We start from the raw sequence: 18,355 nt of genomic DNA, 5'->3' as shown, positions 1-18,355 counted from the left end.
ATTCTTTTCAAAATAACACACTGTTATTTACTCACCAATAACACACAATTATCCTTGCTTTTATTTATTGGTTTAATTCCATAATCTCTGGCTTTTTTTGGCGTCCGTCAGGAACTGAATTTCAAAATAAAAATAACCGGAAACAGACGTAGGCATTTCGAGCGATTACCCAAGATCCTCAGCTATGGTTTAAGCTCGCTGATTGGATGTTTTAGCCGCAATGCATGCTGGGATTTGGTGTTTATATTATATGAAATCCGGAAAACATTTTAAAATAATAAAATAATACTTAATTCCGAGTGCTCCTGCTTTTCTCTTTGAAAGTCATCACATAACGGCATTGTAATGCACGGTTCGGCTGCATTACATATTACAGATCTGCCGTAGGTCTTTATTTATAGAGCCCTGATGAGAAGACCTTTGGAAAAACTGAAGAAATGCCGCCGAAACTGAATACTTGACGTGGATCATAAATATATCAACAATTAAACAACATCTTCAATTTCTCTTCACACAATACTTCTCCTTGTAGTATCAACACTAATTCGGCTGACTTTTACATTTGATCTAATTCATAGATGGGTTATATTTACACCATAACGGTGCACAGCTGATATAAAAGGACTTGTAGTTTTTAAAGATATTACTGATTTGAATTGAATTGAATTTTGAATGTAAGAATGTAAATACTGAGTCTGAAATAGTATAGCAATATGCTGTAAAATGATGTGAAAGCATGAATAAAACTACACATCTTCAGATGTTGTACATACATAAGTGTCCTACACTAATAATACCAAGTTATTATGGCTGTGTGTACCTTGTGTGCACCGCCTAGTGGTTAAAGCACGTTATTGAATTATTGTTTTTATGTGTTATATTTGATTAAAAACATATTAAGAGTACATACTTTCATAGGGGGAAAGTAGAAGGTCTGTGATAGAAATATAGAATATAAAAAATCAAGAAGATACTATAAGTGATCTCTACAATAAAACAGTTTAGTGTTGTACAAAGATATTAATAGGAGGAGGTGCAAAACAGAAAAACGAATGAACCTTTATATAAATCAAATAACAGATTAAGGTATTCTTTTAAATAAGAAAAAAACGTTGGGGGGAACTATCTACAGATAAATATTAAGCCTGACAAAGTACTTAACGTCTAATATATTGCTTTCCTGCAATGTTAACTATGTTGAAGCACTTATTTTAACTGATATTATACATATGGATTATACTCTTATGTATGTAGATAGAATAAGAAATGTGCAGAATATGACAGTTTAATGGTGGAGGAACACACATATTGATAGATGTCTTGTAATGCACTGTTGAGGAACCTGTGACCCAAGTTTTTCATTCATTGCATAACTACACCGTAGTTGTGTATATGATTATGTCAATAAACCTTTGAAAATCTTGAAAGGGATGTGCAAAATAGCCATAATATACAGTCTTTAATTAACTATTAGAGAATAACGAGTAATGAATATACTTTATTACTCGTTTCCATTCATGTCAATTGCAGATACATGTTTAGTCTTCTCAAGCACCAACTATCAAATATCTCTCCTGATTGTTGGCACTTGACAATCACCTTACCTGAATTTTACTCAGGTGTAACTAAAGTCTGATTTAAGGGTTGTTTATATTTCACATCATTAATCAGAATCCGCAAAGTAACTCAAATAAGTGTAGTGGAGTAAAAATACCAGGTTAACCTCTGAATTATAGTGGAGTAGAATTACAAAGTAACAATGAGCTGTCATGCTATATATTAATGCTGCGCATTATGGACAGCGATTTTCACCCATTTATTAATTATATGTTTTACATTTGATAACACCAATGTGTTTAATACTGGCAACTTCTAGTTGTGGGAAAAACGAAAACGTTCAGTAGAGACGTCCCATAGAACATTTTGCGAAACACAATAGTGTAGTGTGTAGTGTGTGTAGTTCTGGGGGGGCATTCGATTCCAGTTTTGGATAGTCTGGCGTGGTTTCGTTCCATTTCAAACAGCTGTTTGACGCTCGGCGTAATCTTGGCGCACTGCCACTCCAACATCCAATCGCAGACCTTGAAGATGAATCACGGGGACTGTAGTCCTAAACGATAGCTGGGGATTATGGGTAGTGTAGTGTCTTCGGCCATCCTAAACTCAAAAATGTTGACAATCGCAATGATGCTCGAAATGTCCCTTATAGTTCTACGTCTGTTTCCGGTTATTTTTATTTTGAAATTCAGTTCCTGACGGACGCCAAAAAAGCCCGAGATTATGGAATTAAACCAATAAATAAAAGCAAGGATAATTGTGTATTATTGGTGAGTAAATAACAGTGTGTTATTTTGAAAAGAATAACAAATTAGAAGGAAAAAAAGATTTAAAAAATACAGATTTCAGTATCCTGAGGCTCTGAAATAAAGACCTAAATTAATATTTGGGATGTTCTTGCCTTTAGATTCTCCCAATAAGTCCAAGTACAGAGGGTGACTTTGCTGATGAAAAACACATTTCCACCAAAAAAACGTTAGCAACCATAAATGTGTACACATTCATGAAGTAATCTTCGTCATAACTAGCAAACTAAACATCATGTACATGTACTGCACAAATAATCAGAAATAAAAACTCATATTACTCGCATAAAATGACATCAAAACGCATTTTAATGGCCAAATGAACCTTAAAATAGGCATTTTCCACCGAGAATAACACGAAGGTCGGCCATTGTTGTTGATCACGTGGTCTGGGAGCTGTTGCAGCGTCCATAGCAACCACCTTAGCAACCATGAATGTGTATTGATTGATTGATTGATTGAAAAGTTTATTAACAGCTTGTATATTGGGTACAGTACAGTACAGCTCAAAACATACAATTGTTAAGGGGATGCAGACCAGAGAAAGACTTTCGTCTTGTTTACATCAGGGTCCCCCATTTCAAATTCATCATGTCATTTAAGACATATAAGACATATTTGACATACAGATGGCTTATTTACAATTTACATACAGGTGGTTTTTTTACATACAGATTGCTTGTTTACAATTTTCATTTTAGATTTCGTTCTAATACATCCTAACCGGACATTTAAGACATACCAAGTCTACAGATATACAGTTAGTAACAGAGTCTAAAATGCGAGTATATACATAGATGGGGGGGAGGAAGCTGTCCATTGAACGACAGGTTGAGATTTGTACCATTACCGGGGCCAGTTTTGCAATGCTCTCCCCCAAAGGTGCTCTTTAAGAGAGGTTTTGAAGGTAAGTATAGTTTTACTTTCCTTTACAGTTGTGGGAAGAGCGTTCCACCTTGATGTGGCATAATTGCGAAACGTGTATTCCCCCTTTTTTGTGCCAAATCTAGGTTTCACATGATTTGTGGAGCTCCCTCTGGTGTTATGATCATGGTATTCCTTGACCTTTGGGAAGAATTTTGACATGTACATGGGTACCATAGAGGTGTAGTGGATCTTGTAGACCAGGCCCATTGCAAGTAGCTGTACTCTGTCGTCTACTCTAAGCCATCCTAGGTTGTCAAAGTGGGCAGAGGTGAGGTGGGTTCTAGATGAAAGGTCAAGCAGTAGTCTGACCAGTTTATTTTTGCGATGTTTGAAGTTTTACTTTTAGCGCCTTGGAGGTGCTATGGTACCATGACGTGCAAGCATAGTCATAGTACCCTTGAATGAGTGCTCCTGCCAGAGTTTTCAGGGTGTTTTTGTTTACCAGAGAGGAGATCCGGTATAGGAATCTAGTTCTTTGATTGACTTTTTTGATTACATTGGATGCCATTTTGTCACAGGAGAGGTTTGCCTCAAGAATAGATCCTAGGTATGTAATTTCCTTCTTACTTGTGACAATAATGTCGCCCACTGCAACTGAGAAGTCGTCGGATTTGCTGAGATTATGTTTCGAACCGAAGAGAATGGACTCTGTTTTACCCAGGTGTAATGATAATGTATTATCGGCGAGCCAGGTGCAGATTCTGCCGAGCTCGGAGCTGAGGGTTTTTTCAACCTGCAACCTGTTCCTGTGAGAGACCAGCAGGGCTGAGTCGTCCGTGAACAGGAACAAGTTGCAGTCACATGCTGATGACATGTCATTTACATAAATTAGGAACAGTAACGGACCTAATATGCTTCCTTGTGGAACACCACAGCTCACTGGGAGGGGGGGGGGACAGAGTACCGTTTACCTCCACCATCTGTTCACTCCCCTCCAGGTAGGATTGCATCCAGCTCACCGATAGTTTATCAAAACCAATTGCTTTTAGCTTGTCAATCAGAATGGGGTGATTGACAGTGTCGAAAGCCTTTTGTAGGTCCAGCATCACCATGCCGCAGTACTTGCCCTCGTCCACCTCTTGTTTGATGTGGTCGCTCAAATAAAGAAGGCATGTGTCAGTGGAGTGGGATGTTCTAAAGCCAGATTGAAATTCATAGATTAGTTTATTTTCCGCGAGGTACTTTTCGACCTGTTCATATACTATTTTTTCCATGACTTTCGAGATGGAGGTAAGTATAGAAACAGGGCTGTAGTTGCCTGGGTCCAATTTGCTGCCCTTTTTGTGCAGGGGGGTTACTCTTGCAATTTTGAAGTCTTTGGGTACTTTTCCCTGTTTTATGGAGAGGTTAATTATGTGAGCTATGACTGGTGAGATGGCGGAATGCTGTACACATTCATGAAGTAATCTTCGTCATAACTAGCAAACTAAACATCATGTACATCTACTGCACACATAATCAGAAATAACAACTCATATTAATCGCATAAAATGACATCAAAACGCATTTTAATGGCCAAATTAACCTTAAAATAGGCCTTTTCCACCGAGAATAACACGAAGGTCGGCCATTGTTGTTGATCACGTGGTCTATGAAGGTCTATGGGACCATAGATATATATAAACACTAGATGACTCACCCGCGCTGCTGGCCAATGGAGACCGACGTTGCCACTTGGCCGCCATCTTGCTACAGGCAGTTCTCTCATTCATAACATTATGGTTTACTATTTAAATAACCATAGCTTGCTCAATTTTCAACCAATTTTCAAACGGTTTGGTTTTTTATAAACATCAAAGATGTAGTTATGATACTGTATACTTATAGTCATGGACTTTCTTATGAAAATAACATTAAGCAGATAAAGCAATAGCTATACACACACAAGGTATTTATATTAAATATTTGCCGGTGTATATATTTCCATTTATCTTTATTATATTGTTAATATTTAAAATAAATTATAAAATAAAAATATATTTATATTTTATATATAAAAATCGGTCTCATGTTACCACTCTGTAAGCCAAGAGTTGTTAATTTAGCAATGCCTTAGCTTGAAGAATAGGGACACAACTAATGACAATAGCATATGGTGGTATATTATTTAGATATTCACACCTTTATCAGAAGAACCAAACCAACATAAAATGAGCTCACAGACAGGCCAGTTCTGTCTCATTTATCACAATTATACGAATATATAAATAATAGTAATATGGAAATTAATAAGTTACTTTTTTAACAATTCAATGTTCACTTATCAATACTGTGAGCCTGATTTTTCTTACATTCTCCAACAGAAAACACAACTCAGCGTACTTTTAAGAAATTGATCTTAATAGGCTTTTCCCCTTATAAGGCAAAAATATGTTTTGAGGCTCTGGACAAAAATGGCTATTTTGATTGTAAAGGTTGCCAATCCCTGGGTGTAGTTTCAATGTTTGCACATGTTTATTCAAGTGTATGAGTGACATAGAGCAAGTGAGATGGCCAGTGGTTCTCAAACCTTTTACACAGAGTACCACCTCAAATTATATTGGGCTCTCCTAGTAACACCATCATAGACCTTCCAGGGTACCACCGAGATAAAGGATTTAATATGACAAGCCATATGATGCTCTCATTTGTTAGTGACATTCCACATGCAAATAAAACAAGATAAGATGGTACTTTATTGATCCCAATTTGGGAAAACATTTTTAGTTACAGCAGCATAAGGGACAAAGCATTTTACAATGAATTAGAAATAAGCAAGAAAAATAAAGAAAAGAAAGAAAGAGGAAAATATACATGTTGAGTTTGGCAGGATATTATATATATAATATACATAAATATAAGGCATATGGAATATTAATGTTACATATTAAATAGATTATATATGTGTAAAATGTACAACGTGGTTATATTCAAGATAAACTATGGAGCAGAGAGTTATCTTCCAGCCAGAGGTGATTTGTTGAGTTATGGCACTGCGGAGCTGCAGCAGTCTGTTGGAGAAGGAGCTCCGTTGACTGTCCAGCTGCAGGTGGAGAGGATGGGTGGGGTTATCCATGATGGACAACAGCCTGTTCAGTGTCCTCCTCTCCACCACAGCTTCAAAGGGGTCCAGCTTGATGCCGATGACAGACCCAGCTTTCCCAATTAGTTTATTGATCCTGCTGGTGTCACCGGCTCTGATGCTGCCCCCCCAGCAGACCGGAGCAAAGAAGAGTGCACTGGCCACAACAGACCGGTAGAAGATCTCCAGCATCTTACTGCACACGTGGAAGTATCTCAGCTTCCTCAGAAAATAGAGTCTGCTCATCCCCTTCTTGTGCACAGCATCAGTGTTGATCCTCCAGTTCAGTCCGTTGTCTAAGTGCACTCCCAGGTATTTGTAGTCCTCCACAACATCCTCTCCCAGAATGCACAGGGGTAGAAGAGACGTCCTCACCCTCCTGAAATCAATGACCATCTCTCTGGTCTTGGCCACATTCAGAATACTCTCAACATTAGGCTGAGGTTCATCTTCCGCTCTTCTTGAAGTGGTTGTGCTTCTTGTTGCTTCCGGCTAAAATAAACATAATTAAAGACATTTTGAGTGTTTAAAATGTGCTGTAATACACAACACATTATTTATTCCTAAACTTGCAGAAAGAAAAACTAAAGTGTGACATTTAATCACATATGTATCAATCAATCTTATACACCTTGAATTCTTGTTGGCCAATGATACACATACCCTTTGAAGATGAGCTGGGAAATTGAATACTGTTGGCACAACACCATCTTTAAGCCGGACAGTCTGCCCCGTCCTGTCAAAGTCCTCACTCCTGAAGTACTCACTGCAGAGCAGCGTCCTGCCAGAGGAAACAAAACCGTCCCTTCTTAGGGCGAGTTCCCACTGCCTCCTCCTCTCTCTGGTTTTGGGAAACCTTAAAAACATGAGAAAGGTAGCCAGATATATAAATTATTGTCAACATTGTCCGCCCTTCTTTCCTTTAACATTAAGGGTAAGGACAAAAATACACACCGAAATGATCATATTTTTGGGGTAATTGTATGTATGTATGTAATGTATGTATGTATACTTTAAGAATAAGACAACCACACTAAGAGTAATAAAAAAGGTGTCCAAAAGAAACATTACATAATTGTGTAAAGAAATGGTAGCAACATATTCTAAAGAGGCTGGGTCAACATCAATCTTGCAATACTATTATCTCACATAGCCCCACTGATCCTGTGTAGCAGGACTTGTAATGTACATACATCCACTAAATAATTAACGATTATCCTAATTATAGTCATAATATTGTCATATCTTACACGTGAAAGGTGATTCCACGGGTTCTTGTTTGCAGACTGCGGCGATTAGAGCAGCCGTAGCTTGCACAAAAGTCAGGCATAGTCAGGTACTTCTGTAAACACAAAGCCAGCAATTTCCTGTATCATAATGTATCTAAAAATGTAAGATGTTTTTAACAAGCCAAACCACTTGGAAGAAATCATGTGTAACTTAAGTTATGTTGAAAAGAAAGAGCAGTTCTGCCTCTCCCACTGGTGTAAAGTTGCTGGGTGAACTTCTTAATACTAGGTCTCACTCACAGCCTCTTGTTATTAGCCAGCTAATAAATACAACCACATACACAAAGAAAAGCTGCAATTTCAACATGTCCAAGCATCCTGTATCATAGCCATGCTAATAACGTTTATAATAAACAAAACCGTTTGTAAATCAGTCAAGATTTCAGCGATTTAAGAGTATTTGTGTGCAGATCACTCACCTTACAACAGCTACCATAGCGCGTACCAGAGTAGCTGTTGACTGTAGCAAGATGGCGGCCGGTGAGCTACGCTGGAAAATCTCCCATGAGCCATCTAGTGTTTATATAGATCTATGGGACGCCCTGCCCGTAGAAGCCTGACGGTCAAGGGGTACCCTGTACGTAATATAGCGACGGGGAGGGGCCCTGACCGTCCGTCAATGTGTGTGTGTGTGTGTGTGTGTGTGTGTGTGTGTGTGTGTGTGTGTGTGTGTGTGTGTGTGTGTGTGTGTGTGTGTGTGTGTGTGTGTGTGTGTGTGTGTGAACAGTGAGAGCATCTTGATATCTAGTATTACCCAGTGAGGTTTCACAGGTGTTATCTGCAGGATTCAATTATATGATGCTTGAGAAAGGTTGTATGGGTTTCCATTTGTTGTGTTTACTGTTGCAACACCCTTACTAAAAGAATAAGGCTGGTGATATTCTTTTTTTTTTGCTTTTTCTTTTACAAATTCCACAAAAAAACAACAATGTATCTTATGCCTTCTGGGCCATAGAACTCACATTATTGTTTACAAAATAAAACAAACACAAAGCGCTGTACATGAGCCATACTGCACTGTGTAATTTGTTATTCTCTATGAAGAACTTGTAGTTCATTTTGAATCAAACCTGCAAATCAATCCTGGTGATGTAAATACCCACACAAATGCACTCAATTGTTTGAATAATGTTTACTTAAAATCACACTGCCCAGCTGTTCAAAAAGATTGATATTGAGTGTCACCATCAGGGAAAGAAAGTCTTTCACACTGTTATTTGGTCTTTTCTTGAGGCTTGTTGTCAACTCCATTGGCTCCCCGTTAAATACCGCATAGATTTTAAAGTGTTGCTCCTCACCTTCAAGGCCCTTCACACTCTTGCACCTCCATATCTCTCTGAACTCCTTCACACATACACTCCCTCTCGTGCCCTCCGATCCTCCTCTGCCTTCCAACTCACTGTACCTTCTGCCCGCCGGACCACCATGGGGTCAAGAGCCTTCAGCCACAGTCTGCCCCCCGTCTCTGGAACTCTCTCCCACAAGACATCCGCAATATGGACTCACTCTCAACCTTCAAATCCAGCCTGAAAACACACCTTTTTAAACTGGCATATTCAATATCTTAATAATTTTTCTAAACTGATTGTTGTTTTTAAGTCTTTGTTTTTAAGTCTTGTATTACTGTGTGATCTTTGTTGCTTGTTTTTAATTATGCTCTGTAAGGTGTCCTTGAGAGCTTTGAAAGGCACCCATAAATAAAATGCATTATTATTATTATTATTATTATTAATATCAAAACAATAGTATAATGCCACCATTATGCTCAAAGTATGGTCTCATGAACAATTGCCAGCCATTAACAAATGAACTGAACACATTATTTCCACATCACACATCGGTCCATAGCAACATTCATTACAGAAATACCCCTACAGAAGATCTGATTAAACGTTGGAGAACATTGTGACATTAATCTAAATATCAATCAGTAACACTTGTTTTCATTGAATTCCTTAGTTCATAATATAATAACACTCCCCATATTTTTATTTTAAGACAAATGTATTGCCATGTAACAGTTTCTAATGTATGTGTTAAGTAACTTTCTTAATTATCTCACTTCAATAATTAGTAAATACTGTAGTACATCAAGTTGACTCTGGCAGAGCATTAGCTTCTTAAAGTACCTTGTGATATAGTTAGTGATTTATCATAAAGAGTGTGCTGTTGCTTCATTGCCAATAATAAGGGTTGCTAAAAATATATTTTAATAACATTTCTGGAAAAATAACAAAACAGATGTACTTGTTTTTCCCAGCTATCACCGGCAGTCATTTCAATCTTAGAAATAGAGTATATATAACAATACATGTACGCATCCCTCTTATATTTTCAGGTGCTGCACAAGCCCATACCGGAGCAGAAACAGCAGCTGGCCTTACACTCGAAGCATGTTGCAGCGAGTGTGACAGAGCTCGTCCAGACAGCTGAGGCCATGAAAGGTGAGGCCACACATTCTGTCACACACTCTTACACAATGCACACTAACAAAAGTTAGGCTTAACAACCCTTACTGACCGTTAACCCTCTGGCCATTAAACACAGAAGAGGGTTGTATTTTTAGTATTCCAGGCGTTTATGGTTACCTATAAAACAAATCTTATTTTATTAAGCGATAACATTTTATAGAAGTTTGTGTGCTGTCCAAAAATAGTTGGCAGGAGATTTGGATCTTAGAGTGACTGTGAGACATTATAGCCACTGCAGCGTAAAACTGGGAAAGCTGAAATAGCCAAATAACTTCCATTTGAAGCGAGAAGATTTCGATTAGAGGCCTATTCAATTTGATCAAATGAAAACATGACAGGATTGTGGAGATGTTAGAGATTAGTCAAAGGAGTCCTAAACCTCTTGTGCATGAATGATATTATAGTATTATTGCGCAAAGCCAGCAAACCTGTCTGTGTTAATAATAAAGATAGGTCACTTCACAATATTGAAATCGCAGCATAGAGAGATTGCTTTGAAAATTGCTCCAAATGAAGCTGTGTAGGATGGTTATTACACCGAGTGTTTCCTATAGAAGCTGCACTGCTGCATCTGACAGGAGTAATAGATGGTGTTTGGATGAGAATTAGATTTCAGCGTATAGCCTGGGACCCAGCGGGGCTATCCACTTCACCTCTCTAATGTCCCATGTGCTCTCTCCCTCTCTCTCCCTTGCTGCCTCAGATGGAGGTAAGTGGGATATGGTGTGTTTTCTTCATCCAGATCACCTTTCATACACTCAGAAGGGGGTAGCAGAGTAGACGGCCTGGGGGGTAGGGGTGCAGAACAGATTTCCCCAGAGCTCAACGTAATCTGTGAAAACATCGTTCCATCTGCCTTACCAAGCTGTTCCCAAACAGCTCCGCTTTATGGGCATTTAAAAACCTATAAAAAGACAATGATCCATCAAATGTGAATTTCTTTTAACTTTTAGTTTATCTTATTTAACTTGTAGCCATTACCGTCATTCTGAAAACAATTGTGTGCAATACTCATGAGCTTTGCTGCAGTTGAAGTAGGTGGAGATTGAGCATCTCTGTGAGGCCTGGATTGTGTGGATGAGTTATTATTGGGGCATAGTTTTGTTCCATAAAAAGTGTTGGTGTTGATTCTGTGAGCCTGTTCCAAAAAGAAAAAGCATGTGATGAACAAGGTCTGGGTATGTGTCGACCCCTTTCAGGCTCAGAGTATGTGGACCCCCAGGACCCCACTGTCATCGCTGAGACTGAGCTCCTTGGAGCAGCAGCGTCCATTGAAGCTGCAGCCAAGAAACTAGAGCAGCTGAAACCAAGAGCCAAGCCTAAGGTATAAGTGCCCCTCTCCACCCTTTCCACCCACACAAACCCACACACAGGTTTTTGCCATTAATCAGCAGAGGAAGATGTGGGCCGAAGGTAGGAAAAGGTGACTCTGACTTTGAAGTGGAGTCATGTTTTTCAGTGACTGAGCTGCTATCTCGATGTCATTAGCGGAGAAAAAGCCTTTCTTCTTCACACATCCCATGTTGACTCAGACAGCTGGTCCAGTGAGCTAACGTATGATGCTTGGAAAACTTTCTTCAAAGGCACTTTTGGACATTATTTTGAGTTGTGTTGCCAGGAGACGCAATTACACTGCTGGGTCTTCAAGCTTATTTTGGAAAGAGTTCAAATGTGTGATGAATTGTTGTGACCCTTTCTGGAAGAGAGGGTCTTTGTCTTATTGAACCCATTTCCTTTGTTTTATTGCAGTGTTCCTCATATCTGAACTAAAATGAGGGAGGCTTTTTCAGCCTTTTCTCATCTCCCCACCCCCCATGCTGCACGTTTGCCTAAATAACTTTAGAGCATGATGAATAGAGACAATAGGGAAAAAATGGGAGGTGGTTGTGATAGTGCTTTTGGAAAATGAAATGACTTTTAGAATGTGTTTGTGTTCTACTGCATGATTGTGTTGTTTGTTTATCTGTCTCTGGAGACTGGATAGTTGGATCCTTCTGTGCCTGTAGTGATTTCCCCCTTTTCTATACCTCTTCCTGTACACAGACTATATTTAGGTTACCCCACTTTAAATAAAGCCCATATAATGCTGTGTCTCAGACTATAATTCCACAGACACAGACGGCATCTATGAGGACCTTTGTGTTTATGAAAGGGGATTAGTGAGTGAAAGGCTTTGCCCCCTTTTTGGATGTCAGTGTCTCCCTCTAGTGGACTAAAAGTATACACGCTTTACCAAAAAACATTTAAATGAGGAATACCACTTAATTTTACTTTCATTATACGTTGATGCTAGAACAGTTACATTTGTATTTAGGAACATGCATTCCTATTATCTATATTCATAAACTATTTTAAATAATTGTGCTTCCATAATCTGTTTTCAAACACTGTGCACATACCAGACTCCATTGAAAAAAAAACACAGAACACCAGAGTTGATGGTCTGCCGCTGACTTGATCCATTAATTTGTCAGAACTAACCAAATAAACTAAACAAATTAAATAAACTCACTATGGATAAGAACCCAATACAACCCTAATTTAAACAATCCAGGTTTTACCTTTAAACCAACCCTTGTCTGTAAAACAGTTAATCACGTTGTTGTTTGTCTGCTTGTGATCTTCTTCCTCCTCCTCTTCACTCCCTCTCCTGTCTGCTCCTTCATCCCTCCCCACCCTAAATGGGGGGAGGGCTCTTGTTCTCCCAGCATGCTCACTCGCCCTGCCTCCCCCTCCCTCTCTGAGCCGTTGTAGACCTGGAAGCCTTCTCTGCAGGGCTCTGTCTGATATGTTTGATATATTAGGTTGTTATTCAGTCCAACTATATATCAAACATATTCCTACAGTGTCCCGCCCTGTCTCCAGCCACGTGTGCCTTATGTGTTTATGGAGGTCAATCACATGCTGCTGACTGCTGAGGCAAACATTTGTCTCTGAACTGATGCACTGTGATTTTTTACAATGGTGTTAAGATCAGGTTTGGGAAATAGGAAGGCCTGCTGGATGGTGTTTTTTGTAGAAGATAGAGTTAAATATCTGGTGGATATTCCATGTACTACTTTTTATATTCTCCGTATACAAATTATACTTATTTAAAAATAATTTTAAATGAATACATATTCCCCCGCAATAACTGTATTCCTGACACAGTGTATGGCTTATAAAAAGCATTTAGTTAAAGCCTGTAAATAAAAAAGAATTATAATAATGTAAATATATTTTTTTCATGATCAGAGTATTTATAAGATACTGGTTATGGCCCGTGTTGACTTGGTGACACACTGATTTATATGTATTTAATGCAGGATAATTGTCTAAATTATTGTGTTTTACTTTCAGCAGGCGGATGAGACGCTGGACTTTGAGGAACAGATCTTAGAAGCAGCAAAGTCCATCGCAGCAGCGACTAGCGCTCTTGTTAAATCTGCATCGGCAGCTCAAAGAGAACTGGTGGCACAAGGAAAGGTCAGTCAACACACCTACTCAGACACTCAGCTCAGATGTGAAGAATATATAATAATATTAAACAACATGTCATTTATGTTCTTTATCCAATATCAAACTCAGGTTGGATCCATTCTTGCCAATGCAGTGGATGACGGCCAGTGGTCACAGGGTCTCATATCCGCTGTAAGTTGCCTTGTACACATTAACAAATGTCGGTAATAACTTTATAATTTTACCAAGATAAAAGGTCACCTATTATGAAAAATCCACTTGTTCCTGTCTTTTATACATAAATGTGTATCCTGTCCTGATCCATTTATATAAAAACCTGTCTGAAAATGAGCTGATCAGATTTTGGCCACTTTATGATGTCATAAAGATGTTTTGGCTTGTGTAACCATTAGCCAATCACCAACCAAGGTAACACCCGCCCACCTTACCACCTGAATCTCCTCCTAGAGCACCATTGTGTTCTTTTTAACCAAATATCTCTCAGAGGGGCGTGGGGAGTGGCTCCTTATTTTCATCTAAGTAACAGACAGAGAATCAGCACTTTTGAAACAGAGGGGATTATAGCATGCTACAATGCACGATATGTTTGATATTTCCAGGCCAAACACTTAAGAGACATGTTTTGTATATGTCTGAGACCTATAATAAAGTAATAAAAAACAGTATAATAAATAAAATGTAAACCCAACCAAAGAGCATGTGTGAATGTGTTGCTTGCTGTAGGCTCGTATGGTAGCCGCAGCCACCAGCAACCTGTGTGAGGCCGCTAACGCCTCGGTGCAGGGCCACGCCAGCGAGGAGAAGCTCATCTGCTCCGCCAAGCAGGTCGCCGCCTCCACGGCTCAGCTGCTGGTGGCCTGCAAAGTGAAGGCCAACCAGGACTCTGAGGCCATGAGGAGGCTACAGGTAACGCTGAAACACAGTCTTAATTTGTCCATGGTAATTGTTTGCATATGGATTGTGTGAATGGCATTCTAACTTTGAGATGATCTGTTTGAAGGCTGCTGGCAACGCAGTGAAGCGAGCTTCAGACAATCTGGTGAAGGCGGCTCAGAAAGTAGCTTTTGACAAGACTGAAGATAACAGTGTGGTGGTAAAGACCAAATTCGTCGGAGGCATAGCTCAGGTGAGACACAACCCTGAAAAATGTTCATGTGAAATCATTCCCATTCCGCGGTTTGCCCTTTTCACTGCGTGTTTGCACCTTTCACTGACGTGCCAAAAATGCCACAGTCGTTTCTTTGAGCTTGTGATGAGCTGCTGCAGATAAACAGCCCGTCAGTTTCATTTCAAAGCTGTTTGCCAGGTTTACCAGAGACCCACGGCTGCAAAACATCACATCCTTTGAAGATTACTAGCTTTCTTTTCATCTTTGCAAAAATGTGAAAGTAATTGAAAAGTGAGTGTCTCTTAAAACACCAGGGTGCCACAGAAAGCTTTACTTATCATCTTGATTGATTATGTTTCTGTTTCACTCATTGGGGCACACCAGCTGGGCATCAGTGAGGCTCACTGTCATATTGATGTCTGATGACTGTCTCACTGTGAGGAGCATTGGACCATGTTGTCTCTTAATAGATTCCGATTGACCATTTATTATAATTTTTAGATGGCCAAAATGATAACACAAATATTCATTATTTTCATAGCTGTATACCCTGATGTTTACAATCCAGACTACTATTAATTTGATCAAAACAGTTATCTAATTACCCTTTAGGCATAAATAAAAACAACATAAAAACAACTGCTAAACCAACAATATAATACATACAGTCCAAACGGGTGTGAAATCATTTTGTCAAGTGTTTGTGTTTAATGCTTCTCTAATCATGCATCACAACCAATCGTCTTCACTCATGTAAACGAATAGACTTTAAAGTGAATGTTTGCTCATTTATCTCTAATGAGCGTGCAGTTAAAAGGCTGTACAGTGTGAGCTGAGCGCTGTGCAGCTTTTAGTCTTCAATACGAAGCTATCCACATGAATGGGATTATGATGAGTGGAAGGAACATTCTCCTGTCAGCTGTTCCCGCTCTCCTCAGATCATTGCGGCTCAGGAGGAGATGCTGAGGAAGGAGCGAGAGCTGGAGGAGGCCCGGAAGAAACTGGCTCAGATCCGACAGCAGCAGTACAAGTTCCTGCCCAGCGAGCTGAGAGAGGATGAGGGCTGATTGGCAGAGGCGGTGAGCGCCGCACTGATGACACCCTCCTGTCATGGGGAGACGATGCCGATGTACGATTGGCTGCTTTGCTCTCATATAACCGAGAAATATACAGCACTTGAAACAGGCCTGTTTGGTGAGAAAAACAAGTGCCTGTGCTCTGTAGTGTGTGTGTGTGTGTGTGTGTGTGTGTGTGTGTGTGTGTGTGTGTGTGTGTGTGTGTGTGTGTGTGTGTGTGTGTGTGTGTGTGTGTGTGTGTGTGTGTGTGTGTGTGTGTGTGTGTGTGTGTGTGTGTGTGTGTGTGTGTGTGTGTGTGTGTGTGTGTGTGTGTGTGTGTGTGTGTGTGTGTGTGTGTGTGTGCGTGTGCATGTGTATGTGCGTGTGTGACGTGTGTATGTATTAGTCAGTGAACAGCATTGGCATTCAGAGTTCAATTAAAGAGAAGGTTGTTACAGTTGCCACTATAAGCAAGTGGAGAAAGTATGATGAAGTTGTATGATAAACGTATCATTGCTTTGTGAGTGTTGCTGCATCATGAGCATTAACGACTGTTACAATCATACATCGAAGATGTAACCAATGCAGAAATTATCTATAATCACTGAATGTTATGTACTTGTTGAAGGTTTTGAGCAAATAGAAATGAAATTCTCTGCAACTGGTAGAAGAAACCTAAGGGTCCATAGTTTGTATTCTAAATGTAAAAACCTTGAGGGGTTCACAGAAAGGCAGGAGGGGGATGCCTCAGTTCACCACTGGCTTGCATGCAGCATAATGTCTATACATATCAATGAAGCTACTAACCAATAGAGTAGTATGGAGCGGAAAGGCACTTGTGTTTTACTAATAAAAATGTGAATATGCGGTTTGCTGTTAAAGTAGCAAATCTTTAGAAAGAAAGGATTTGAGGGGTTCTCATGGATTAAATAAGAAAAATACAGACAACTGGCCAACACTAGCTACTATATAAAGATATTTATTCTTGGCAGATTTTTTCTTAAAGAGCAGACAAGAGAATCTGGAATATATGTGACCAAATATGACATGCTTATGTAAATCATGTCACTTAGTTCATCTTCCCTAACATACACAGAGCTGTGTAAGGAATATATGTTTACATTGTCCATCATATTTTTTCTCTCTTGTCTCCATGTTTTGATTCCTCTTCTATTAACACTGGCCAGATTTAGTTTGTGTACCCACTGTACTATACACACACTCACACAGATATTATTCTCCCCAGTCACTGCCCTGTCATTGTAAAGGCATTTTCACTATAGACTGACTGTCTACAGCAATACATTACACTGAATATCCTGGCGAGATAGTAATGAGAGTCTGCGCTGTTATTGGTTGTAAGATTGGTTATGTGCAATGATATTTGGCTTTGGGCTCTTGAATGAAACGAGCATACGTTATGCACTGAAGTTGCTCATAAACATACGCACTGAAGATGACAATTTAAAGCTTCCATTATATTAAATGTAGGACATTCTCCTTGCAAAGTAGAAGGAAATGGCTTCAAGCGCTGAAAGAGGAAAGTCATTCAATGCTTTTTTTTTCTTAGTATATTAATGTATAATATATTGGACATTTTAAGCAGTTTATCTCCTCAGTCCATAATAGTGTCTGGACTGCATTGTGTACTAGTGCCTTACTTAGAGTCTGCGCTGCGAGCAGCTGAAGATCAGGCTGAGTGGGAGCCTGAGCCTTGTCCTCTCTGGATCAGAACAATATGCCAGTCTAATCCCCATTGGGGTCTTAAGAAACTACCACCTAGTCCTTTGCCATACAATACAATGCCTTGGCTGGTGGCCTACTTGCCTACAACATTATAATGCTGATATAAAAGGGCATCTGTGGATACATTAGGATTTAGAGACCATGTTGGAAGACTAACACTAGACTGCATTCCATGAGCATGTGGCAATTTGTGTTTGAAGTCGAGAAATTGTTGAAATCATATGCCAAGTTTCTCTCAAATGTTGGACTTAATAACTTCCTTGTTTCATTGTCTAACCACTATTAAAGATGATGTTTTTATCAGTAAATGTAAGAGTTACCCTGAAATATATTGTCTTACTGATTTGTCTGAGTATTAACGGAAATAGAAAAAAAGTTACTAGCTCTGTAATGAATAGGTGTTGTGCTTTCTTTAACAGACTGCATTAGTTTCATGTTTTGATGCTGTATGTATAATATTTATCTGGTCACAAAAGTATTTTTTGTATTCACGAAAAAAATAAAGAGTTTGAAACAACCAGTACCGTCAATACTATTTTGTCCTTTTTCACATCATCCTATGTATTTGACAGAGATGTCTACTAGAAAATAAAGTCACCCTGCATTCTTTCCAGCAGATGTCAGTATTATCCTTCACAGTTCGGTCAGTGGATGTTTGGAGAAATACAGTATGTTCTAGTGGAAGGATTGGCAAAGTTAGCCAGACCAAATATGGACATAGTGGATGTGCTTTTTTTCTCCCGGTTCACAGACCAGACCCTCAAGTATGCAGTGATTCCCATGTAGATGTTTTGGTCGAGAATGAGAGTTCACATTCATTTTGCACTCTGGGTTTCACAGTTACACCTCTAAAACTCGCTGTTTAGAGGTAACCTG

At 39.3% G+C, this 18,355-nt stretch overlaps 1 protein-coding gene across 6 annotated transcripts in view; it reads left to right on the top strand.

The window, feature by feature from the left end:
• The window catches only part of tln2b (talin 2b), a 95,788-nt gene extending 77,792 nt beyond the window's left edge, over positions 1-17,996 (top strand). For 3 of the 6 annotated variants that reach the window (XM_034233609.1, XM_034233610.1, XM_034233614.1), the window contains 8 exons: positions 9,979-10,084; positions 10,815-10,820; positions 11,311-11,435; positions 13,451-13,576; positions 13,679-13,741; positions 14,294-14,476; positions 14,571-14,696; positions 15,617-17,996. In XM_034233609.1, coding sequence (XP_034089500.1) covers positions 9,979-10,084; positions 10,815-10,820; positions 11,311-11,435; positions 13,451-13,576; positions 13,679-13,741; positions 14,294-14,476; positions 14,571-14,696; positions 15,617-15,745 — 864 coding nt within the window. In that variant the 3' untranslated portion in view covers positions 15,746-17,996. The remainder of the gene's footprint in view (positions 1-9,978; positions 10,085-10,814; positions 10,821-11,310; positions 11,436-13,450; positions 13,577-13,678; positions 13,742-14,293; positions 14,477-14,570; positions 14,697-15,616) is intronic. The other 3 variants (XM_034233615.1, XM_034233612.1, XM_034233611.1) reach the window with 2 other exon arrangements.
• Positions 17,997-18,355: the final 359 nt, after the last annotated feature.

This window comes from Gymnodraco acuticeps, unplaced genomic scaffold (genome assembly GCF_902827175.1).
Source record: "Gymnodraco acuticeps unplaced genomic scaffold, fGymAcu1.1, whole genome shotgun sequence".
Classification (NCBI taxonomy): Eukaryota; Metazoa; Chordata; class Actinopteri; order Perciformes; family Bathydraconidae; genus Gymnodraco; species Gymnodraco acuticeps.
Note: the sequence above shows the minus strand (reverse complement) of the source record. Positions and strands in the feature narration are given on the sequence as shown.